The sequence below is a fragment of the Pleurodeles waltl genome, chromosome 2_2 (genome assembly GCF_031143425.1).
Source record: "Pleurodeles waltl isolate 20211129_DDA chromosome 2_2, aPleWal1.hap1.20221129, whole genome shotgun sequence".
Classification (NCBI taxonomy): Eukaryota; Metazoa; Chordata; class Amphibia; order Caudata; family Salamandridae; genus Pleurodeles; species Pleurodeles waltl.
This window is the reverse complement of record NC_090439.1, coordinates 788524376-788549711: the sequence shown is the minus strand read 5'-3', so window position 1 is coordinate 788549711 and position 25336 is coordinate 788524376. Positions and strand designations below refer to the sequence as shown.

Below are 25336 nucleotides of genomic sequence, written 5' to 3'. Positions count from 1 at the left end.
TGCCAGCAGAAGCTGCTTTTTTTTGGTCCCAGGTTCTCCCTCTTGTCAGAGACAAGAAGTGCCCTCCATTCAGGGTGCCTGTCCATTTACTCTCCAGTGTCATTCATAACGATTGCCAGTTACTTGGGCTTAGAACAGACCTAGATTACAGAGAATCTTCTACATTAGTTACACCCCTAGTTTGTCTTTTGTTTTAACACACAGAGAGCCAAGAGCTTCTTGTACTAGTGGAATCCTCCTTTGGGACAGAAAAGTCCTCGGTATGTTGAGAGACGTTTACCCCTGCCCTGAGTGCCCATCAACGTTGTTGCCTGGATACCTAATACTGATTTTTGTCATAGGCAAACACGGATCATGTGTGTTCGCCATTACATAGATGTGTCTCGCCGATTCCGGTCTTGTTGGACCGGGGCCGCGCCCAAATCACTACCCTTATAGTGGTGGAAGGCTACTGCCTTCACCAAGTGTTAAACAGCACAAGCATGGTGGTAGCAATGTAATGATCAGTAGCATTGAACTGGACCATTTTCCCACTGTCACTGGAGTGAGGCCTGTAGACTCACTCACATTTTTAAAAGTTCAGGTGCAGTGTTTTTAACTCATCCCTGGTCTACATCAGGTTGATGTGGAAGTGCATGCTTGATGAAAACATGCTGAGTGCATGTGGGCTCCCAACACACTACACTACACAAGGACGTGATGAAGTGTGACACAGTGCACACATGGTAGATGTGTGTGCTGGCAATGTATGATTTTAAAATAGCAAACTCTGGTACAGTACAGAGAGACTGTGGTACTGAGCAGTGGGCACAGACTGAGTATGTTGCTGCATTTGAGTATGATGGTAGTAGCTTAATGCATGAGAATGGCAGTTGAAAGGCCATTGAAAGTATTGTGAATGTACACTGAGTGCAGAAGTGCCTATACTGGAACATTACATGGAGAACCTTGGGTTCCATTTTGGGAAGCCCAAGCCTGCCTGGTGAAAATATGAGGAGGAGAGGAATCCTCTCCAGACAGATTTGTGTATTGCTGCATTCCTGTAAGGTGGGTGGGACAAGCACTGGGTGAGGGGAGAGCCAGGCTCTCTCTCTGCATTTCAATGGGCTCTTGGATTCAGTGACAGATCATTAGGAAGGGGCCTGAACCCATCTCATAAAGAGGGAGATGGGGCTGGTAAGGAAAGTAGGACTGAGGGTGCAGGAGTAACCTTTCAATGCATCTATCACTGTTGCTGACATCCAAGTCTGAACTCTGGTCCTTCCCAAGAATCTTGTTGTGGGTTAATCAACTTCAGAGTCATGCCTGCTGTGACAGGCATCCTTCAGGAGGAGGAAGAAAAGCGAAAAGATGTCCATTTCAAAGATGCAGAATCCCAACATAACACTTCAACGGCTTGCATGCTAAGTTATATATTGTGTATGGAAAAGAACTATGAGTAGGGGAGTCTGAGTCCTCAAACTTTGCCATCTGCTGAGTAGTCAGCTGTGCTGCCTGAGAAAAAGGAAGCTCTGAGAGACTTCTGCCTGTGATCAGGGTTAGAGGTCCAGCCTGCTAGTCTCCCTGCTGGGTGCAGGGACATCACCCAGGAAACCAGATCAAATGTCCTGGAACTTGGAGACCAGTACCTGTTTGCCATGACCAGGATGCCCATGAGGGAGAGGAGAGAGTTGGAGGAAGCAAGATCCAGAGGGGAGCCCAGATGTGGGGCCTTTGAGCAAGGTGTGAGGAACTATGTTGCACTGATCGGGCCGTTGCCTGTGTGCAGCATAGGGAAGTTGACTGCCCTTGCCGGAGGGGCTGATTTACACTAAATTATGGCATGGTGGGAGAATCCTGCTCCTGCACTGATTGGGCCATTGCCCCTGTGCATATGGTTCCTGCAACCCCTGATGCCAGGAGGGGCCGTTGAAGAAGCCAACTTGATGCCAGTGCAGCCAGACTGGTGGAGGCCGTTGGAGCGACCCCATATACCAGGAGGGGCCGCTGACGACGCTGAGGCTGGAGGTCCGGGTTGTTACCCGTAACCTGGAGAACTGCTGCTGCAAATGAGACAGGATCTGCCCAGATATGGGCACCTGAGGAGGCCTGAGGACAAGGAGGGGGCCATCGGGGCTCTGCCAGAGCAAGGAGTCTGTCTCCCCATTCTTGAGGAAGGAGATAAAGACTTTCCACTTGATCGTCAGAGCCAGAGCAACTTTGATCATCAGGCCCCTGGTAAGCGCAGTGTAGGAAAGATAAAGTCGGCAGGTTTTGTACTGCCAGAATGGGTAAGCTGAAAACTGGGACTTTGGGGCTCCGGGGGATATACCGCCTTTGGTTCTGAAACCCCATTGATTTGACTACACGTTATTAACAGAGTCAAAAAGGGGAGAACTCTTGAGTATGGCCTAATAGTTTTCATTTCCTGGATGAAGTCATAAGTGAATGGGAAATAACAGTGCACGCGTTACACATGAGTTGGGAATGCAGGGAGTGACTACTACTAGCGTCCCTACCTCAAGGTGGTATTATTGCTTTTTGAATGTTGTTTACCTTTGCATGTGTAGGATTCAAATTAAAATTAAAATGATTTTTTTCATGCAAAAATAAGTATTTGACTCTATATTGATTTTTTTTTTTTTGCATGCCCTGCTTTCACGTCGAGTCATGAGTCATGTTCACTGATCTGTATCTTTCTTCCCTGCAAAGGAGCCTTGACTGCTCAAGTTAAGCTACCCAACTGAGAGTCAGTACAGAAGGGTGTGCTTCACCCAGTGGAGCATGATCCATAATAGGGTGGTCCCTGGAACATCAGGAGTAAAAGGCCTCAGCCACCTCAGTAGGGCCTAGCAGCTCCTGCGTGCCCGTGGCCCTTTGAACGGAGCTCTGGCACCCTTATCTTCCATCATTGAGAATACTTACCAGTGTTCGGGGGTTGCTAGGCTTCATTTATTAAAACATGCAGGGTTTGTTTTGGATTCACAATAATAGTAATGTTTCACTGTATGCTCCATTTCAAATCCTGGGTGAGGAAGGGGTGCTAGTTATTTACATCATCCTTTAGGCTTTGTTTCAAATGTGCTTATTTGTGTCTCACATGCAAGGACATTACTTGCAGAGCTATTCTGTCCACTCCTTCATCTTGCCAAATATCTAGAAAAGGAGGGCAATAGTTGCAGTTGTGTCATGTAGCTTTTTTTTGTTTTGGGCCTGATCTTTGACATTTACGACTTGGTGGAAGCCAGCTGTTTTTTTCACACGTTTCCTGAGTTTTAATCCACAACTTATTTGAAGGGGACTGTTGTAGCAATCCCTTCCTAAAGATTACTCCCCAAAGATGGAATTGTGACTATTTGTGAGCCTGTTCGTCTCAGGTAATTGGCTTTCTCTACTTGTTAAGGAAGCAGTAATGTACTATAGAAAATATTTAGTAAACTCCTGGGTCTTAAGGTAATGACTGAATAGGGCCATGTGTGTGTGGTGTTAATATGGCAATTATAGCCATAAAACCTGTGGTTAATATGATTAGTACCAAAATGGCATCTCCCTGTAACATGTCCTAGGCAGAATACCTCTGTTTTACATTTGAGACTTTTTTTTTTAGTTAGAAATATTCCTTATTGGGCTTGTCTTAGTGTTAAGAATTTACCTTGTGCTATATGACAGGATGTGCCTGTGTCTCGTTGTGGAAGTCTATGGATTTCTCATGCAGACGTGATGATAGCCCACTGATGCATGCAGGGTCCCATTTTGGTTAAGGCCAAATAAATGACTTCTCTGTGTAGTTCTCGTCGGAGACAGTTCATGTACTCTCTCTTGCAAGGTAGTTTGTTGATTTAAAAGGGGTTTAGAGCCCGCTCATTAACTTATTGGTGGGCTTCATCGTCACTCTACTTGCTTCTCATTGGTCAGCGAGTGCCATTTTCACTTTCTCTCTTCGTGTGTTTACCTACTTGATGGAGCATGGGCCAATACTGCACAGTGCCTTTATTAGTTTCCCTTCCACTGCCTGAAGTTGGAGATTGAACTGTAAAGCACACAATGTTCATGGAGGAATCATTTGCATACAAATATTTCAGCGATACTAAGGACTATTGATGTTGTAATTAACCATAGATCAAGTTCCATGAATGAACACATCTTCAAACAGCATGTAATTTGTTTCTTGGGAAAATGAAGAATTTTTATATATTCATGAATTATATACTCATCAATATAGCAAAGCAACAAAGGTGTTTTTATACACATGCACTGGCGACCCCTCTAGTCCATAATCCCTTTACATCCAAGGGACAGAAGGAGAGCACCAACCCTCCTGACTCTCCAACCACAAAAGGTCTGAGTCCTATATGCAGTCCTTCAAACAATCAGAAATAACTCTTATAGGACTCCAGCAGCTCATGCAGAGAATTTCGTCATGGAGAGTATAAGATCGACGTTTCGGTCTCCCAAGGCTCAGACCGTCCATGAGACCACCCCCAGGACAATGTGTCAGTGTGTCAAAGTGGATTAAATCACAATTGTTGCTTTCATCATCAAATTCCTAGAACAGCACTGCTTAATCCTGTTCGTCTGGCACATTCAACGCTAGTCAGTTACTCCAGTTTAAAGAAAGGACGATGTAATTTCACCACAGATACTTCAACTTCCACTGGGTTTGAATCAATCATAAAGCTACAGTTGGATTGAGGTACTTTAACTCTGTAGTCACAGACTTATTTAATGTTTAAGAGCTCCAGGGCGGTCCTGCAGTGAAGGATTTATTTAATGGTTAAAAGGTCTTTGTTTTCCAAATGCAGTCTTTATTACAACTTTGCTTTTATATCCTCCAGGGAGGCACTGTAGTCCTAGACTTATTTATTGTTTAAAAACATTTTCTTTCTTTTCAACATACAACTTTACCTTCTTAATAAAGCAGTTTGTGCAACTTTAGATTTCTCCATGCTGAGCGTTTTTTATGCACTAACACTGTAGCTAGGGAATGCAGTTTGTTGCATACCATAACATACAATCACATGCCATACCGTACTATACAGTGACAAGCCCTAACCTACCATACAACGAAAACCATACCATACAGTGACAGGCCATACCATGCCATACGATATCATATAATACAACAGAATACTAGAAAGTGATAGCTCCTACCATTCCATACCATACTGTACAATAACAGACCATACAATATCATATCATGCTATACGATAACAGATGATATCATACCATGCCATACAATGACAGGCTATACCATACAATACTATAGAATAAAATAACATACCATTCCACATTGTACTATACAATGACGGGCTATATCATACCATACCACACCATGATGGGCCATACCATACATTACGATAATATACAATGGTTTGCCATAACATACCATACGATACAATATAAGGCATATTGTACCATACTATACAGTGACTTTGTATACTTCACCATACAATGGCAGCCATAACATACCATACCTTACTATACAGCCAAAGATCATAACATGCCATACTATACAATCACAGATCATACCATACTGTGTAATAACAGGCCATACCATACTATGCAAGAGCAGGCCGTACCATACCTTTCAATACCATACTATACAATAACAAGCCATCCTATACAATAACAGGTCAGACCATCCCATCCCATCCTATACTGTACAATGACTGACCATAGCAAACCATACTATAAAATGACATGCCATTCCATACCATACTATACAGTAACACCCCATACCATACCATACTAGAACCCACCATACTATACTGTATTATGCAATGACATGCCATACTATGAAAAAGCAGGGCATATCATAACATGCTATATAATAACAGCTTAAAACATACTATATAATAACAGGCAAGGCTATACCATACATACCAATACGGTGCCATACTGTACAATCACAAGCCATACCATGCAATACTAAACAATGACCGGTCTTACCATTCCATAACAGCCCATACCATACTAAATTATACAATGATGGCCCATACAATAGCATAACATCCTATACCACACTATAAAATGTCAGGCCGTACCATACCACACTTCACAATAAGAGCAAATTTCATACCATACTATACAATAAAAGGCAATGCTGTACAATAACAGGCTACACCATACATGTCAAACCATAGCATATTGTACAATGACAAGCCATACTATACAATAAATAGCACACCATATCTTACCCTACTGAACAATAACAAGCCAAACCATACTATTGTTTTTTTTTTTTTTTAAGTAAGTAAATCTTTATTGTTTAGTTAATAAAAACCATAACAATCATCTCATAATACAACATGTTTAAAAGATAAAACATCTCTAAAATTTCTTTAATTCCTTGGCCGTGAGACCATGCGAGGATCTAAAATCAGTTTCTTAATTCTACGATGCAAAGAAAGTGTGTGATTAGGTATGCATTCCCGGATGGCAGGTTTACGTTTTTGTTGTGTGCAGTCAAGAATTTAATGAATTTGCATATTGATTGTGCGTCATTGGGATCAAACATTGACATCACCGCTGACCGACAGGAACGAGTCCCATTTCTCATAAAAAGTGGTTTTAAGTCTGCGGGCTTCTTTTAAGGCTGGACAAATACAAATCAGGTGAACCATATCTTCTTTTGGGCCTTTGCATAGCCTGCAGGAAGTCTCTCCTCTATTCTTCCACGATGGATGATCTGCTCTAGCAGGAGATGCACCCAAACGTAGGGTCAGGAAGCGATGCTTGATGTGGAGTGTGAAAGTTTTGGGCAGGTATTGTGATGGGGCCATGGTGGTATAAGTGTGCATTACCAGCCAGGCGTGTGAGCGCTGCGCAAGTTTAGCTTTATCGTCTAGAAAAGATTGGGTACTTATTTCCTTTTTTATTGCTCGACACAAAAGGGAATACGACATGTTGGAATCCCATAGGTACTTTGTTTTCGTCTCTTGCAAGGAGTTGTTTAGGTATCTGTTGTAAGCTGAATTAGGGTTGCCATTTACTGAACTCCATAGTGCTGCTACTAGAGGGCTGGCAGTGTTTTTACTTATTTTGTACCAGATCTTTATTGTGTGGTCCTTCCTGTTGAGCTGCTGTTGTGTTAGACCAAATTCGAGCCTTATCTGTGCAGGGGAAGCACAGCGAGGAAGAGTGAAGACTTGCTTATAGATTTTTATTTGCTGCCTTTCGAGAAGGCTTGCATCTTTCCCATATTGGGCTGCACTTCCGTATGTAATTGCTGGAAGGAGTTTAGCCGACATGACCGGCATTAGTGGTTTATATGATGGGCCCTTTAATCTTTGAGCAAGAGTGCAGAAAGCGAACGCCAAGGCTTTGGACTTCTGTAGAATATACTGATTTTGCGGCACAAAATTGATCGAATTGTCTACTGTAAGTCCAAGATATTTGTAGCTGCAGATCGTATCGAGAGTGAAACCGTTCAATTTAATTTTGTTTGCAGGATTCAAAGAGCAGCCTATTGACATTGTTTTTGTCTTTGAAGTATTAACCTCTAGTTTGTTTGCCTTTGCAAATTCGCCCAAGGCATTAACCAGGCGTTGCAACCCTATTTTTGTGTGGCTTAACAGAACAATGTCATCCGCATACGATAGATGTGTTATAGCCAGACTTCCCATCCTTGGAGAATGTGAGTTGGTTGCATCTAGTTTTACAGAGAGATCTGCCATGAAGAGGTTAAAGAGGTGCGGGCCAACACGCAGCCTTGCTTTAATCCTATATTTGTTGGTATTCTCCTGGAAACTTTTGAGCAGTCTGTTACCTTGATTTGTACCCAAGTTTTGTCATACAGTGATTCTATACACCTCAAAATGCGTTCTTGCAAACCCCAACTCTGTAGTTTGTTCCAGAGAATTGTTCTGTCCACACAATCAAAAGCACTTTTGAAATCGAAAAAACATATGTGTAAATTTTTCTTTAAGCACTATGCTCGATTGGCTATATCTCCTAGCGCAAGAATGTTAGTCAATGTGCCGTAGCCCTTCCAGAAACCGGTTTGATTCATAGGGACCAAGTTATTTGAATTTGACCAGGAGAGCAGGTCAGCTAGGATTAACGAGGCAAAGTATTTGGCCTCACTGTCAATTAGAGCTATCAGCCTGTAGCTAGCTGGGTTTGCCCTGCTGCCTCCTTTGTATATAGGATTAATGATGGAGCCTTTCCAACTATCAGGAATGGTACTGTTACGATCGACTTCAGCATATAATATTGACAGAGTGGCTGACCAGTAATCGAGGTCTGCCTTGAATATGGCTTGGGGGAGACCATTAGGGCCGGGAGCTCCGTCCCTACGGCTCCTTCTGATCACCTGGGCTACTTTATTGGCACTGAATCTCATATCACTCTGAGGAAGGTCTGTAGGTTTTAGCAAAGCCTTCAGTTGCTGATTTTCTGCAGGAGGAGTTGGCTTAAAAAAGATGTCTAACAGGTAATCCACCCATTTATCTTCTGAAATTGAAGTACAGTTTATTACTCTTGCTTTTCGGTCTATTTCATTCACTGACATCCAGAATTCTCTAGTATTAGCCTTTCTTAAGTTGAAAAGTAATTTGATCCAGAAATCATCCTCCTTTTGGGTTCGTATTTGCCATAGCTGTTTCTTATAATTTTTCCGAAGGGTTTTTATTTGGGCACATAAAGACTCTGTAGGAGGTTTATCTTTTGTGGATCTGAGTTTACGTCTCAGATCCTTTCTTAATTCTAAGATATTTGGTGGAATGGTTAGTGGCCTCCGGTTGTGATTTGGTGCTTGACGCCTGGCGGAGCCAAGTGATGGTACTAACTGTAGAAAGCTGGCCCACACTTCCCCAGCTGAGAGATCTTGGCATGCTGTTGATTGAAGCAGGGTTTTTATATTTTTGCACAGCTGTGGTAAAGAGGACTCTGTCCAGAACATGCGGTTTAGATTGACAGAGGCAACTGTACCTGATTCATTTATGGCTGGAAGAAAACACGGAGCGTTCCAAGCCAATTCTATGTGCTGAAGCGAGTGGTAACTGTGAAGAGTAGGTATGATTTTGAATTTTTTAACATGTGCCAGAAGGGGAAGAGAGACGGCAGTATAGTCAATTGTAGTTGCAGATTTTGCACTATGATGAGTAAAGCTGGGTGGGACATCACCTTTCACCCTGCCGTTTAGCACCCTCATACTCAGATGTTCTAAGGCCTCGACCAATTGTTTGCCCCTTGTATCCAGTTTCATATGTGTTGATGGTAACTCTGGTAGCACTGACCAAATTGCGTTTTCTGCTGCCAATTGCTCGTCCGGTTCTGGAGTATATTTCAGGTTGCTGTTAAAGTCACCTGTTACTAAGATGTCCCATGCTGGATTAGCGCACCGTATCTCTTCTACCTTTTGTAGTAACTTCTCAAAGAGAAGTACTTTGCGATGTTTCCGCAGATGGGCGTAGACGTTAAAGATAATTAGTGGAGCGTGACGGTTGCAACTAAAACTGATTTTTATTGCCTGTAAGTCCGTTGATGAGAAGGCTAGCTGTTCTGTTGTGACCTGAAGTGCCGTAGAGATGTATGTGGCTAGACCACCGCTTGCCCTGCCTGGTTTGTTTGATTTTTCAGCTCCAATCTGGTGTAGAGAATAGCCTCCTAGTTCTATCGGGTCTACCAGCCATGTTTCTTGCAGCACTATTATCGAGTAGTTGCAACTGAGCATTGTTGTAAGTCCTTCTGTAATAATTACTTTTGCTCCCGCAATGTTCCAGGACATAATAGTAACGGTCGGCCTTTGATCTGTGTCTGGTGCATTACGTATGGTGGGTCAATTATTTCTCCTTGAGTTTAGGGTGCATGCCATCCATCTCCATTCATCTTGTAGACCATTCCCTACAACTAGGGGGTCAACAGAGGTGTTTGAATCTTTTTCCCCCCCTTTTGGATTGAAGCTGTTCCGCTTCCTCGACGTCCGGACCCCATCCGCGCTTGCGGGCCTGTGATTCAGTTTTTTTAATTGGTTCACTTTTCAGATTTAACAATAGGGGAAAAGGATAACGTGATTGTGGTTGTGATAGCCATATACCCCAGTTTTCGAACTGTTGCTTAACTGCCATAATTGAAGCAGCGATTTCGCTTGTTCTCCACATAGTCAGAGTTTGTTCCCGGTCATTCTGAGTGGTGTTGGAGAGGAATTTCAGTGATATTAAATCTGGGGACATGATTTCCTTAGTTGAAGGAAGCTCTGCCAAAAGCCTCAGAATGTTGCCCCTGTTCAGGCTATCTTGTTGGCCGCGTGAGTCATAATCTGGGGTTAGAATGACCTGCCTCGATTCCCTATCATTTTCAATCACATGGGTGGATTGGGAGTGATCTATAATACTGTGTGGCATAGGCCTGTTCCATTGACCATCTTCCGAATTGTTTCTAGTTGGGGCCCTTTTAAGTGTGCCTGATTGTTTGCTTAAAAAGGCTTTATTTTCAAGGTCTGTTGCGGCTATTTGAGTATTTTGAATCGTTACTTTAGTCTTTATTCGTCCATCATGATGAGTAGTTGTTACCTCCCTAGAGGGATGTTTGAGATTTAGGGTCGGTGACAGGTGTGTTTCTCTGGTGAGAGGATTGAATCTGGACTGCGAGTTGTCTGCTAAAGGAGCAAATTTATTGTTCTTTGTGCCTGCGGGGATAACTATGACCTGCCCCGCATTGACCTGGGTTGACGATCTTTGCCTGGAAGATGATTTGAGGCTCGACAGGATGCCCTGGGTCTTATCCGGAAAGGTTATTGTCGAAAGTGAGGAAGTGGTTTGTGCGACGGCTGCATAGCAGGGTGGTTCTGGTGAAATCTTCACTGGTGATTGGACACTTAAAGGGATCTCAGATTTATCCTTGTAGGTGCAATTTCCTGCCCTTAGGCCTCCCTGACAGGGAGCTGCCAACCTCGTGGTCAATGCGTGCCCGTTCAATTGGTCTTGGGATGTTGGGTGTAGCATGTTATATTTGAGCGACATTGGTGAGTCAGTCATTAGATGCTCACCAGTGAATTGTTGTTCTGGACTGGTGACTACCCCCTCCCTTATGGCTTTGAAGCTATTTGAGGTTTGCGTACTGTTGGCGGTTCCTAAAGCTCTGTTGTGCGGTTGCCGAAGCGCTGAAAATATGGGATATAGATTGTCATTAATAGCTTTGGCACGTGTTTGTTTCCTTGCCTTTCTTACTCGCTTTTTTTTGTCTCTTTGTTAGGGGTTTCAGTGCCGGCCCCGGCTGTTCAATTATACTCTCTAAATTGATAGATGCTGTTTGTTCTGACTGTGGAGATCTATCTGATCCGTCTGTGACCACTGGGTTAATGCACTGAATGTTTGCATCTTTTTTTGCTGGGCTGCTTACCCCAAGGTCTGATTTCCTTTGAGATGTATCTTGGTTCCTGGAGATGGCCTCATTGGTTTTCCTTGCTTTAACTTCGTGCAGAATCTCTACTAAGACTTGTGGTAACATACATAGTTTATCTAATATTGGGCCACAATTACAAGGAAAATGCTGTTGGTTGCAATTTTTTTCAGTTGGGCGAATGGCCAGCGAGTCCAGTTTGTGATTGATGCCAGCTATGCATGTGGCCATTATCTTCATTAGATCCATTTGCAAGTCTAATTTATCTGATTGCATGTTAAGAACCGCTGTTGAAGTATGTAGAGCATTCAGCAATGAGCTATGTAGTCGCGTTAGATCTCCCATTTCACAAGTAGGGTGACCTGCGTGGGTGGGATGTTTGAATAAAATTTCCCTGTTAATGGATTCTGAGGGGATATTGTTGGAAGGTGAAGCAGTCGAGTTGTTTTTTACCATTAATTCCTCAAGTGATTGTGTTTTGGACATCTCACTAGAAATTTCCGTAATCAAGTTAAAAGTTCTTTCTTGTTGGTGGGTAGTAATACTGTTTTTAATGCTCCCTACCACCAGAGGATAGCTCGACTGCTGGTCCTTAGGATTCACTAGATCAAAAGTTTTTAAGTCCAGTGCTTCTCCCAGGTCTTTGTTATTTGTTATAGAGAGCGACTGTAACCAGGAATCTTCCAATCCTGTAATTACTTCAGAACCAATGTCTAGTCTCTCATTGTTCCCCTGGGGGTTGACATTAGACCGCAGGATTGGGGTTGATTGTTAGTGGGTTTGCACATACCCAGTGTCATTATGTACCTCTGTCGCATTACCCGTAGTGATTGGTAGCTCGGAGTTACTTGGGTTGCCCGTTAAAACCTGTAGATGAGCACCTGAAGAAGTTTCCTGCTCCTGGGCATGTACCTGAGCCATAGTCACGATTCTATCTGCTTGCGATTTTTTGTGCGCTATTGGGCTACTTAAGTAGCTAAAGTTGATTTGTTGCCCTTGGAGCAGGGGATCACTAAGCTCTACAGGAGCTTGGTCCTTTGATGTTTCCTGAGAGGGGAGGGCTACCCCTAGTTGTTGTGTCGGGTTTGTTAACAGCTCGGGCTCCAGCTGCCCCGTGTTCAGAGGTTGTGGAATCAGTGGGGTTGGAAGGCCCACGTCGGTGTCGGGATTTGAGAAGAAAGCCGCCGCTGGATCTTTCAAAAAAAGGTCCGCCTTGTTAGTGAGTCCTGTTTGTTTGAAGTAGAGCAGAAACGGAGTGAGGGGCGTTACCAGCTGATCCTGTCTGCTACTTTGCGGACTTGGCGCCGAGTGCTTCACTGCGCACTTTCCCTTCCCTTGCGCCCTCCTTTGGGGTTTTGAAGGTTTGACTTTGCCCTCTGCTAGAGTCCTGAGTCGCCCCGATCTCATGGTGGCTATCTTTTTGCCCGAACTGGTGAAAGAGACGCGCAATTTGCTTTTTCCTGTTGTTTAGGATTACAGTGGCTTGCAGCGGCAGGTGAGCGGGGCACCCGGGGGATTCATAAGCCGCACCCAACCTAACGGGCCGCCTCCGTGTAACCCCGGTGCACTCTCTCTGCAGCAGTTTACAAAAACTGCTGCGCTCACTGCGACCTGTAGAGAATGGTGGGCCCTGGTAGGCCCTGAGCACTACCCCTTCTGTTTAGGTAGTAATAGGTGAAGATGTACACGCGACGCCGTACAGGAGTGGGGTGAGTGCCCAAGGGCTGAATGTTCGTAAGTTTCGTAGGTGAGGAGGTAGGTGAGGAGCGAGGCGTAGTTGGAAGGGGCGGTGGGTAAGCAGGGCACACAGGGCCCACAAGCTGCACCCAGACCTGGCTGGGCCGCTTCCGTGTGGCCCTGGTGCACTCACTCCGCTGCTGTGACTGACACAGCTGCGCTCACCCTGCCACTCGGTAGCATAGACGGCAACAGCTATGGCCGCAACGGCAGCGGATGCCGTCGTCTGCGTCAACGGCGGCGCCCTTGTTAGCGCGTCAGCTCCGTATAGCTCACACCGTCTCACTCAGTCTGCTCCTTCTCACTGTTTTCCAACTCGTGAAGGGCACCTGGTCTTCTCACTACTTTCACAGCCGGCCGGAGCTACTAAGTTCAGTCGCATCCACTCCAGGTGCTTTTCTTCTGTTCTTTTCGTCTCTTGTAACTTTCTGAATGTGAAAACAATCACCCAGAACCGGATCAGACACTTCTCTGGTGGACTTCAGGACCTGCGGCGATTAGACGATCACTTCGCACTTCAACTTCACCTTCACCTTCTAATATGAAATGCGGGTCAGATGTTTTTCAAGACTTCATTTTTAGGTGCGTACCTTGGTCTGTCTCAACACATCAGCAGAGCAAGTCCGGTGTTCTGGCAGTCTGGTGCTGTCTCACTGGCAGGGTGGTGTTTAATCCTTGCTAGGATCAAACCACGAGACAAGGCAGCGGGACCTGCTCCGCGCAGCACGACTCGGTTTCACTGAAGGGCTGCGGTCTGCCGGCGGAGCCTCATCATACTGCAGCCCCGAGCTCCGCGGGTGATCCCGGCTGCCACCAGAGCAATCCTAGCGCTGGAGAGACTCTCGGAGGTGCCGTGCCCGCACAGTGCCTGCCCTCTGCTCCCCGCTCCGGGCCCCCACCTCCGCCTCTGCACAGGATCCCCTCCGACAGACAAACACTCTGGTGCGCGAGAACCGAGACGCTGGTGCTTCGCTTCTGCTTCCGCTGTCCCGCTTCACTTCCACTCTTGTTCCTTCCGAGAGAGGCTGCCAGCACGGGCCTGAAGTCCTGCGCGCCTCACTGCGGAGGCTGGTAGAGGCAGTCCTGCGCTCTAATCATTCCTTCTTGCAGTGCGTCCGGTTCATGTGGTGTTTGGTGTCTCTCCTTCCCCCGCAGAAGTCAGCCGGTCTCCACCGGCGTCGCCTTCTCCACTGGGAATCGCTAAAAGTTGCAGGTTATCCGAGTCACTGCCCTACGGCTCCTGCACTCCTCTTCCGCCTTTTCACCATACCATTTTCAGTTCAGATTTCAGGATTTGGTGAAAATCCTGTATGTATTTTAAAAAACCATTGTGTTAACTACTCGCGATTCCTCGTTCGGCAACGCGAATCCACCCCACTCTCTTTCACCGAGCACGGCTTCTCGTTTCTGTCAGGTAACGCTGATCGGCTGCCTCGCTCTCCTGCTCATGTAGCGGCGCTCACCGTTGACATGCCAGCGGAGTGCCGCTCTGTGCACCGCTGTTGTGAAATGGCCTCTCGCCGCCGCTCCTGAGGACAACCGCCCCCTCTCCGGCAACTTGCTCCCTCGCCGCCTCGCTCTCTTCGATTTCCCGGCAGTATCCTCCCGTGTTCGCGGGATCTGGAAACAACTCAACTGCGAAGCCCGCAAAGCAGCCCAAAGACTGCCAAATGAGTGCTTCCGAGTGACGTTGTGTACATAAGGACAGGTGTTGCAAGCGAATCGATAGCACTTCTGCCCCTCCTCTACTATCAACACGTTTCCACATGTGGGACAAAAACCAAACCATACTATACAACAACAGGTCTTAGCATACCATACAATACTATACAATGACAAGCCATACCACACCATACAATGATAGACCATACTGTACAACATAACAAAAAAAAAATAATAATAACAAAGCCATCAGCTTTTGTATAGGCGAGAACTATTGGCTTTGCCAATTATTGTTGATCAGTATTATAGGTAAGTGGTGCTATTGTTCTGTCTTCTGCATTATCTGTTTGAAGCCCTTTACTTAGTGTCACGTTGTGGCCATTCCGGATAGGATGATAGGGAAAGAGTGGCTGGACCGACTTTGTGTGTCAGTGATTGGAGTCTCGCTGTTACGTCCATTTTCTTATATTTGTAAGGAATGAAGCTGGGTCTTTTTTGGTACTTGTCAAAAAGAAATTAAGGAAATATATTTGTGGTGCATATTTGCTGTGTTACTGTTTAAGAGCCTTAGTGGTTATGAGGTAGCTGGGATTCTGAAATGTGACCTGGCTCTACAGAGATGTTGGTCAAGACTTTCAGTGACGATGAACATTTTAACCTGTTGTTTGAGCAAAAAAAGGAAACTAAACATAAATGTAATTCAGGTGCCTATCATTTTCATTTCAATGTTGTTTTTTAATCTTTTAAATGGAAGCTTTGCACTTGATTTGCTGCCACGAACTCGGAGGTTTTGTTGCTTTTTAATGGAGGAGCTGTTATATCTGGTGCCCTGGTTCGAGGAGGCTCCAATCCCTTCCATTCTCTTGTGATATGAATAAGAGTGAGAACCTTTACACGGACACTTCAACATGAAAATGGTTTTGCAGGTGGTCCCGTGGTAAGATTTTTATTTGTTTCTGAGCCACTTGCAAAAGGTACCATTGTATCTGCTGTTCGGGTAATTTAAGAGTTCATCTGGTTGCAATTACAGCATATAGAAAGTGTCTCTCTGAAGCTTCTGTTTTCATGGTTTCAGCCACTTGTGAGTTTCCTGAGGGCCTGAAGAGGTGATTTCCAGTGGTAGGCAAGTATGCTCGAACTTGGAAATTAAATTAACTCCCTTAAGCAACAGAAAGGTGACGCTCCGCACTATAGAGAGCTCCACATTAAATATTACATAAATTGAATTTTCTCAATATTAATGGTTACATCGTGTGTATATTTGCACAAAAATTACCTCAAGTTCCTTTCAGCATAGGTAGCATTCTCGTAGTTAAGATGTCCAACAGAAATTAAGAACATGATTTCTCTTGTTATCCCTCCTTACAATTGATTTATTTTCTAAAGCGACAGAGATATTATGAAAATACTTATGTTTCCTTCGAATTACAGTTTCTGAGTTTCACCAAAATCATTCCATAAGTTTACTGTTGTAGGTTTCTAAGCTGTTTACACTGACATAATGAGTGCTGTGAATTGAGTATCAAGCTTCGCATAAAGACTCAATGCAATTACCATCTATACATTCCCCAATCTTTTTGGAGACCAGCGTGCGTAAATATTCTAGCCTCTTGTCACAAAATCTGAAGTAATGTAAATAAATAATTATTTTCTTGGCTTTCCAGATGTAATTCTTTCGTAGGCAAGACCTCATTGACCGTTTGCAAAATCGTGTCTCCACCAAAACTGGGGGATCAGATAACACAAAATAAAGTCCAAAAGAAGAAACACCAAAAATGGGACGAGACTGAGTCTGAGTTTCTCTACCAATTAATTTGATAATACTCATCACAAAATACCCAGAGCCGTTTCCATCTGACCACAGCTCCAACACATCTTACCTTCAATTAATTATGTGTTAGTGGAGATGCATGAGGATACTCCCATTCAGTATGTTTCCTCTATTCCCTAACCTGTGGTTGTTGATCCTCTTGTTTCAGTCATGATGATCGCAAAACAAACATGCTAGCCTCCATGGTAAAACTGCTGGCAAAGCAACTTGCTGTTCAGGATTATTGTCTTAAAATGTTCCTCTATACTTACTGATTTGAGCTCCGGCAAAGTAGCCATTGCGCCCAAATCCATCCAAAACAAAGACAAATCTGCTCTTTGAGCGAACATTTACTCTCTTAAAATGAAGGGTCATGCCTACCTTCACCATTCTCCGGGCTCTTCTGGGAACTCTTTTGAGAACTCAGTAAATGATCGAGTGCAGGATTCAGTGGTTGAAGATGATGATGATGTCTGCACCTTGTTCCTTGGTGTTGTTACACTATGCAGTCTCTAAAATTTTCTGCTTCTACTATTTAAATTGAGGAGTATAAGTAAAAAGGGGAAAGACCCTAGGTAATAAAAAAAATAAAAAACATAATTTGAGGAAGTTGAGTGTCACTAAGCGAATAAAAACAAAAATGGCCATCCTAAAGTGAGATTGCCCCCCCCCCCTTTGACGGTTGACCATGAAGTCCTCCAAACACGGTCCATCACCACAGTAGCTACAACTGAAGAAATTACCTTCTTTTACTCCTGATTTGGTTGGCCCTTAAGTATGTACATTAAATGTCAATTTATCATTAGGTGATGTAGGCAGCATTGGAGGTGATGTAGCCTCTGCTTGCTCTCATCAGCATCCACTTGTCGAGCACTCGAAGGCTGGCACATACATTCCGGCCCTTTCCACCATTCTGATATTTGAAAACGTATTCCCAGATAGGCCTTGAAAAAACTACTTGCTCAGTCGCAAGGACGAGTCATATTTTATCAGGTCGAGCTATTCTTTGTCAGATCGGCAAAAGGTCCTACTTGCCCCTTTTGGCGATCTGACAAAGAACAGGTGTTCTGTTCAGTCAAAAGTGAAGGAGCAATAACAACGCTTTTACATCTTATATTGTCACATTTGATCTGTGTTCAGAGACAGAGGTCACAAGTCAGTTTGTCTTCTTACATTTAATTTTCCCTCTAATTGCAGAGTTCCAGGATTTTGTAAGGTTAACTGTCTGACCTGCTGTACAAGAATGTGAAATGAAAGACTGTAGGTTGTCAGGTATTTGATGACAGAAAATTTACCTAACTAAGATACTGTACAAAGATTGCAAAATATATTTCAGTAGTTGTCAAAGACCATTTTTAGGGTCGAACCTGCGTTGCATGCGCTCGCGCATGCGTTTCGCAGGGAGACTCTTTTGTATTTATAAAAGGGCTCGGAGCCCTGTCAACTTCACATCAGTGTTTTTTATTGGTTGGTGGGCTTCCCTAATAAAATCTGCTTGCTTTCATTAGTCGAAGGCACGCATATGGCATGCCTTTTCCGGTGGCTAGCCCTCCTCCAGCGCAGCGACCAATTACAGAAGACATGCGAGGCTCGCTATTTTCCATCGGGCTCGTGGACTTTTTTTTCTCTAATTTACGAGCCCGATCTCGCTTGGCAGAAGTCGAGCGCATTATGTACTTGATTTCACTTTTTCGGGTTATGTACATAAATGCACTTTTGCCCGATAGGTGAAAAGTCGGGTTAGGAGTTTACCCTATCAGCTCTAACATGAGCAAACGCGAGACCCGATGCATTGTAAATGCTTGTTTGTACTTCTGTTTGATGAAAATATATTTTAATAGTATCAAAACAAATCAGAACACTTTACTTCCTGATGTGCAAAGGATAAATGTTTTCTGCAATCCAGTTTTCCCCGATTATTGTCAGTACCTTTATAGTTTTATCAGTAAAGCTGCAATTTAGTAGGAAAGTTTCTGGACATTTCTTAGAAATTTACTGTCTGAAAATGACATTATGTAAGCTACCACATCATGCTTTAGTAATATATTTATTAAAAGACAAATAAGAAAGACTTTGTCCCCAGTGGCAATGCTATTAGTAAACTAAAAGGCAAGTCATGGTTCATGTGTTCCCTATATTTGGGCTAGATTCTTTTATACAAGGAGATAACGTTTAGTCTATTTAATCAAACAAAAGAGGTTTTTTTCATACAGCAGAAATGCTGAGCTTATATAATTTGAAAGTGCACTCATTTGAGAATGAATAAAGAGGTGACTCTGTAAACTAAAATATTTGCCTAGAATCACACAATTTGAGAGCCGTTCATGGGTCAAGTACATTATAGTTCGGTCGAGTAGATTATTTGTGACTCGACCTGCAGGTCTAGTAACATTTTTATATTTTGTTTTTAGGCCTTTCAGATGTAGACCATGTGCAGCCCATGAATCATTCTTACATGTTAAAAAACTTAGGGCCTGATTACAACTTTGGAGGAAGGTGTTAATCCGTCCCAAATGTGACGGATATACCACCAGCCGTATTACGAGTCCATTATATCCTATGGAACTCGTAATACGGCTGGTGGTATATCCGTCTCATTTGGGACGGATTAACACCTCCTCCAAAGTTGGAATCAGTCCCAGAGTGATCATTACTCCATTGAAACTGTAGAGAGTTTGTTATAGACGCACAAAGAGAAGTCATTGCAAAGGGTGGGTGAGTATTTTTATTATAAAAATCGTATTTTAAAATTAGATAAAGTTACACAGATCAACTCGACCCAAATTTTTACTTCTGCTGTGGCAATAGACTTAGTAGCCTTTGGTAATGAGGTATTAACTAATTTAATTTCACTAGTTTCTGGTATCACCCATACATTTCATGCTAAATGTAGTTTAACTGGGCATCAGAATCTGTTATTTTTTCTTCCAGTGACAATAATAGGCAAATTAGAAACTTGCAAATAGCTGAAGCTTGGCATCACACTCATAAGACGTTAACCAAGGGAAGCATGCAGCAATTTTAGTTCTATGTTGCATCCCTAACTGTTGCATCTACTCCAAAAATTCTGATGCCCTTGGAGGAATCCATATAGCGGAAGTCCTTTGAAGATTTATAGATCTATACAAGATCACCATTGTTGTCCCTGCTTTTGTTATGATTCCACTTCCATCAAGGATTGAGCTGCAACCAATGCAAATCTGGTTTACTAAAGAATATTTTATTAACCATATTTCCTCACTCATATTGATATTCCAGCAGTAGATTCTCCTCTGAGTGTAGCACTTCGTCAAGAAATCTGAGAATTTTCAAACATTCCACCTATTGATTAGGGAATTAGGTCTTGATTTAGATATTGGCAGATGAGTTACTTTGTCACAACGGTGACAGACATCCCCTCTGCCAAAATCTATATCCCATAGGAAATAATGAGATTTAGATTTCGGGGGACTGGATATCTGCCATTGTTGTGACGGAGTAACTCATCCACCAATATCTAAATCACACCTTTAGTTTCTTATGGTTTAAGTGGTCAGAGGCATATTATATCCTAGTTCGAAATCTCCAGGTGGCTACTTCAGTGCTTACGTTTCTATATAAAATAAGCACCATACCTCCTCCAGGTATTTCAGAGGCATAGCAACTCCTAATGAGAGTATACCTCCAGTAGAAATCTTCAAAGATGATTCCAGTAGTTCTGTTCACACTGCAATCTCTATTGCTTCGATTCTGATGCTCAAGCCGACACACTGATAAATACTTCTTGATAAACACCTCTCCATGTTAGATGTTATACTGCCTAGTAGTCTTTTCTAAGCTCAAAACTCTGGGGACAGTCCGTTGCTGAATAATGAAGTTTTGCTTGCCTGTAACAGAGGTTCTTCTGTGAGGTTATTCTCCACAAACTAAACAAGTACTGGCACTGCCAGTAGGTCTCGTCTGTACAAGAACTATTGGCTTTGTTTTGCCATGTTGTACACCAGGGTGGCTCCTGCTCAGCATGGCTAACGGTTAGTGGCATGCAGTGTCAGAGTGGAGTGGGGGAGTAGAGTGTCGTAGAGTGGATTTGTCTGAATGTTGTAGAGTGAAATAAGAGGACTAGAGTGTTGTAGAGTTGAGTAGCGCGACGTAGGATTCAGTGGCAGAGAGTTTTGTACAGTGGAGTAGGGTGCAGAGGGTTAGAGTGGACTGAGGTAGTGGGGTGGATTGGTTTGGAGTAGAATGGGGTGGACTGGATTGGGGTGGTTTGGGTGGGGTGGATTTGTGTGGGTTCGAGTGGGGTGGATTGAAATGGGGTGAGGTGGATGAGATTGGAGTGGAGTAGATTGGATTGGGTGAGTAGTTTGGATTGGAGCGATAGGGTTGGGGTGGATTTGATTGGGGTCGGGTGGACTGGATTGGGGCTGGATGAGGTGGATTAGATTGGGGTGGGGTAGATGGGATTGCGGTAGGTTTTGTTGGATTGGAGTGTAGTGGGGTAGATGGATTGGATTACAGTGCAGTGGACTATACTGGGATAGGGTTGGGTGAATTGTGCTTGGGTGGAATGGATGGGAGTGGATTGTGTTGGAGTGGGGTAGCCTGGATAGATCGGATTGGAGTGTGGTGGACTGAACTGGGATGATGTGGGCTGGATTGTGGAGTGTGGTGGATTGAGTGGAGTGAGGTGGATTAGAGTGGGATGGATGGGAGTGGATTGTGCTGGAGTGGGGTAGCCTGGATAGATCGGATTGGAGTGTGGTGGACTGAACTGGGATGATGTGGGCTGGATTGTGGAGTGTGGTGGATTGGAGTGGAGTGAGGTGGTATGGATCAGGGTTGGGTGGACTGGCCTGTGATGGATTGGACTGGAGTGGATTGCATTGAAGTGAGGTAGATTGGATTGGATTGGCGTGGGGTGGACTGGAATGGGGTAAACTGGAGTGGGTGGACTGGAGTGGGGTGTATCAGAGTGGAGTGAGGTGGACTGGATTAGGTTGTGATGGGGTGGATCGGACTGAGTGTGGTGGGTTGGATTAGGAAAGATTAGATAGGGGTTGTGTGGACTGAAATGTGGTGGGGGGGACTGGAGTGGGGTGGATTAGATTGGAGAGTGGTGTACTAGATTGAAGTGGGGAATGGTAAGGTGGTTTGGAGTGGCGTGGATTCAACTGGAGTTGGGTGGATTCATATGGATTAGATTGGACTGAGTGTGGTGAATTAAAGTGGATTACGTTGGAGTAGGGTGGACTGTATTGGAGTGAGGTGGATTGGGTAACAGTGGACTTGATTTGAGTGGGGTTGATTGGATTGAGAGGGTGTGGTGGTTTGGATTGGGTGCAAATAGGGTGGGTTGAGTTGGTCTAGGGTGTGCGGAATGATTGGAGTGGGATGGGATGATTGGAGTGGAGTGGGTTGGATTGGAATAGGTTGGGGTGGGTTGGAATGGAGTAGGGTGGATCAAATAGCAGTGGGGTGGAATGGGCTGGGGTGGACTGGACTGTGGTATGGTGGTTTGCGGTGAGATGTATTGGAGTGGAGTGGGGAAGATTGGACTGGGCTGGATTGACGTGGATTGGATTGGTGTGGGGTGGACATGGTGGTAGTCAAGTGGATTGCAGCGGGTAAATTGGGGTGGAATGGGCTGGGGTGGACTGGACTGTGGTGTGGTGGTTTGCGGTGAGATGTATTGGAGTGGAGTGGGGTAGACTGGACTGGGCTGGATTGACGTGGATTGGATTGGTGTGGGGTGGACATGGTGGTAGTCAAGTGGATTGCAGCGGGTAAATTGGAATGGAGTGGGATAGATTGGAGTAAGGTGAGGACGATTGAATTGGAGTAGGGCAGATTATTTTGGATTGGAGTGGGTTGTTTGGCATTGTAGTGGGGCAAATTGTTTTGGATTAAAGTGGGACAGATTAGAGTGGAGCAGGTTTTTTTGGATTGAAGTGGGGCAGATTGTTCTGGAGTGGAATGGGGCAGAATGTTTTGGATTGGAAAGGGGCAGATTGTATTAGGGTGGATTGGAGTGGGATGGGTTGGCGTGGGGTTGATTGGATGGCAGTAGGGTGAATTGGGATGAAGTTGGGTGGATTGGATTGGGTGAGGTGGATTGGATTGGAGAGGAACATATTGTTTTTGATTGGAGTGGGGTGGATTGTTTTTGATTGGAGTTGGGCAGACTGGAGTGTGCCACATTGGAGTGGGGCAGTTTGTTTTTGATTTAAGTGGGGTAGATTGCTTTAGGATGGTGCAGATTGATTTTGATTAGAGGTGGTGAACTGGAGTGGGGGAGATGAGATTGGGGTGGGTTGGGAGTATCGAAGTGGGGTGGTTTAGAGTGGACTGGATTGGGGTTGGCCTGGGGTTGATTGGATGGCAGTAGGGTGAAGTGGGGTGGTTTGGAGTGGACTGGATTGGGGTGGGCTGGATTGTTGTGGGGTAAAGTGGGTTAAATTGGGGTGGGGCGGATTTGAGTGGGGTGGATTAGGGTGTACAGAATGATTATGTATTAAAGCATAATTTCAGAGATTACACATAATAAAGAAACACTGTTGCTTTCAGTATTTCGAACAAGTTAATTGTCTTTTCTTTTTTTTTTTAGAACTGTGCCCACAAGCAAAAACAAAAGAAAATAATGAGTGAAAAGTGAGAAAAGACAACTTGGCAAAATAAAAGAAAGATAGCTTTAAAACATAAAACTTAGCAATTTTGTTTGTCTTGCTGGGCATATTTTTGCCAGTCACAAGCCTTCTGTTTGCTGGGCACTAGAAGTTAAAAGAACAAAATAGTACCTCGATCACGTTTGGAGCAGTGGACGGGCACTAATTAAGTTGAACCATTTAGTGCTTGGTCCCTGCTTCACACAGACGGACAGATATAATGCCAGGTGTGCCTTGACGAATTACGAGACTGTAAAGAAGAGTGCTACCCAAACCAACACATGGTGAGCGACAGGCGGTCTCCAAGTCCTTTACTGAACACAACAGAGTCGCGCAAGTGAGATGCATGCGCTAGCGCATGCACTCACAGGCTCGTCCATAAAAATAGCCTGTGATGCTGTGCACTTTTCAGTCATTTGGTTTGCTCATGTCGAACGCAAATATGAAAGTACTTAACAGTACATTTGCTTTGTCTGGCAGTGAGGATTATTCTATTCTTTTATATGGCAAAACATTTGTGACAAATGCATAACCTTTGCTTATTGATCAGAGAAACGTAAGCTGAAGTTCAGATTTTTTGCTTTCTCCTAGATTCTAAAAAGGGGGCCATGGCAAAGAAAGGCCGTAAAGGAGCCAAAAGCAGTGAAACAGCAGCAAAGGTCGCACTGATGAAGCTCAAGATGCATGCTACTGGAAATACCGCTGTGCCGCAGGTTAGCAGTTTTCCTTGTTTTTTATAATTGTGCCTAGAGTTGAAAATCTTCCCAAAATGACTGTTGAACGAGTGTATACTATAAACAAGCATTGACAAAGCCAATAGTTATGGCTGTTTGGAGAGGAAAGGTTGGTAATTGTTGGGGGACTTTATGTGCATTACCCTCAGCTGACTTAGAAATATAATCATCTTGGGTAACAACAGCATGAAAGCTGGGAATAGGACTGTTTTGCTGAACAAACTGCTTAATCTCTATGCACAAAGAAGAGGGATATGATGGTGAATTAGATTAAACGTATATTTAATTGTTGAGCTAAAAAGGCATTTGCAGGAAACCATTTGAGTCAATACTTTTCACAGAGAGACTGTATTTTCATTTCATCTTTAAGAAAGACTATGGGGGTTATTACAACTTTGGAGGAGGTGTTAATCCATCCCAAAAGTGACGGTAAAATGACGGATATACCACCAGCCGTATTACGAGTCCATTATATCCTATGGAACTCGTAAAACGGCTGGTGGTATATCCGTCACTTTACCGTCACTTTTGGGACGGATTAACACCTCCTCCAAAGTTATAATAACCCCCTATGTCTTTACTTTGTAAACAAACAAGTTGTGAATCCAACAACATGTTACCATGCCCCAGAGCAAAATAAATTGAAGACACAAGGACGGTTAGTGGATATTTGCAATGTCTTTATGGCAGGCTAAAGCCACAGGAAGAACACTTCTACTCAAAGCTGTAATCACAAATCCAGTTTTCTATTAGAGAAATTACCTCTTGGCCTCCCCAGTGACTGCATAATAAATTAGTAGCGGCTTTTTGAACCAGTGCTTGTAGTTTTCAACAGTGACACCTATAACAACTCTTTCTCACCCAATTCAGTTTGTTATTGGCTGCCACCTGGGGAGTTGGCCTGAATAAATCTGAAAGCTTATGAATTCTACTGCATTAACAATCTTCATTTCGCTATTACAACAGTTTAAGTAGTCCTAGGTTGAAAACACATACAGCAGCACACTTTTACATGTAGGAAAATGGTAAATCAAACTACAGGATTTGCTATTTGTCTTTGACACACTATTTCTATCCGATCTCTATGAAGAAAAATTGTGCTGCCACATTTGAGAAATAAATGTTACCTAACGTTTACCAGTGGCTGTCTTGTGGCATTGCTTTTGTTGCAGAATGATCATTACTTTGAGGTACACCGTATCTTAATTTACTTGCTTTAAAACCATTTCAACCTATTTAACTAATCAGCACAGAACCAGGGGGTTTAATAATGCCCCCCTACATGTATGGTGTTTCAATACAAATGTTCAAACCTAAGAGTCTGCAGCTGTTTGTTGTTTTTGTTTTATTCCAGTGTCTTCCTTCTAGCTTCTCTCAACTCATTCTGAGCCATCCCAAAAAGAAAAATCAATTTCCTATTCAAGTACATT

General features: G+C 43.8%; 1 protein-coding gene across 1 annotated transcript in view; it reads left to right on the top strand.

The window, feature by feature from the left end:
- ZFAND1 (zinc finger AN1-type containing 1) overlaps positions 1–25336 on the top strand; it is a 164597-nt gene that overhangs the window by 97894 nt on the left and 41367 nt on the right. Inside the window, exon 6 of the mRNA XM_069220416.1 lies at positions 23764–23885. Coding sequence (XP_069076517.1) covers positions 23764–23885 — 122 coding nt within the window. The remainder of the gene's footprint in view (positions 1–23763; positions 23886–25336) is intronic.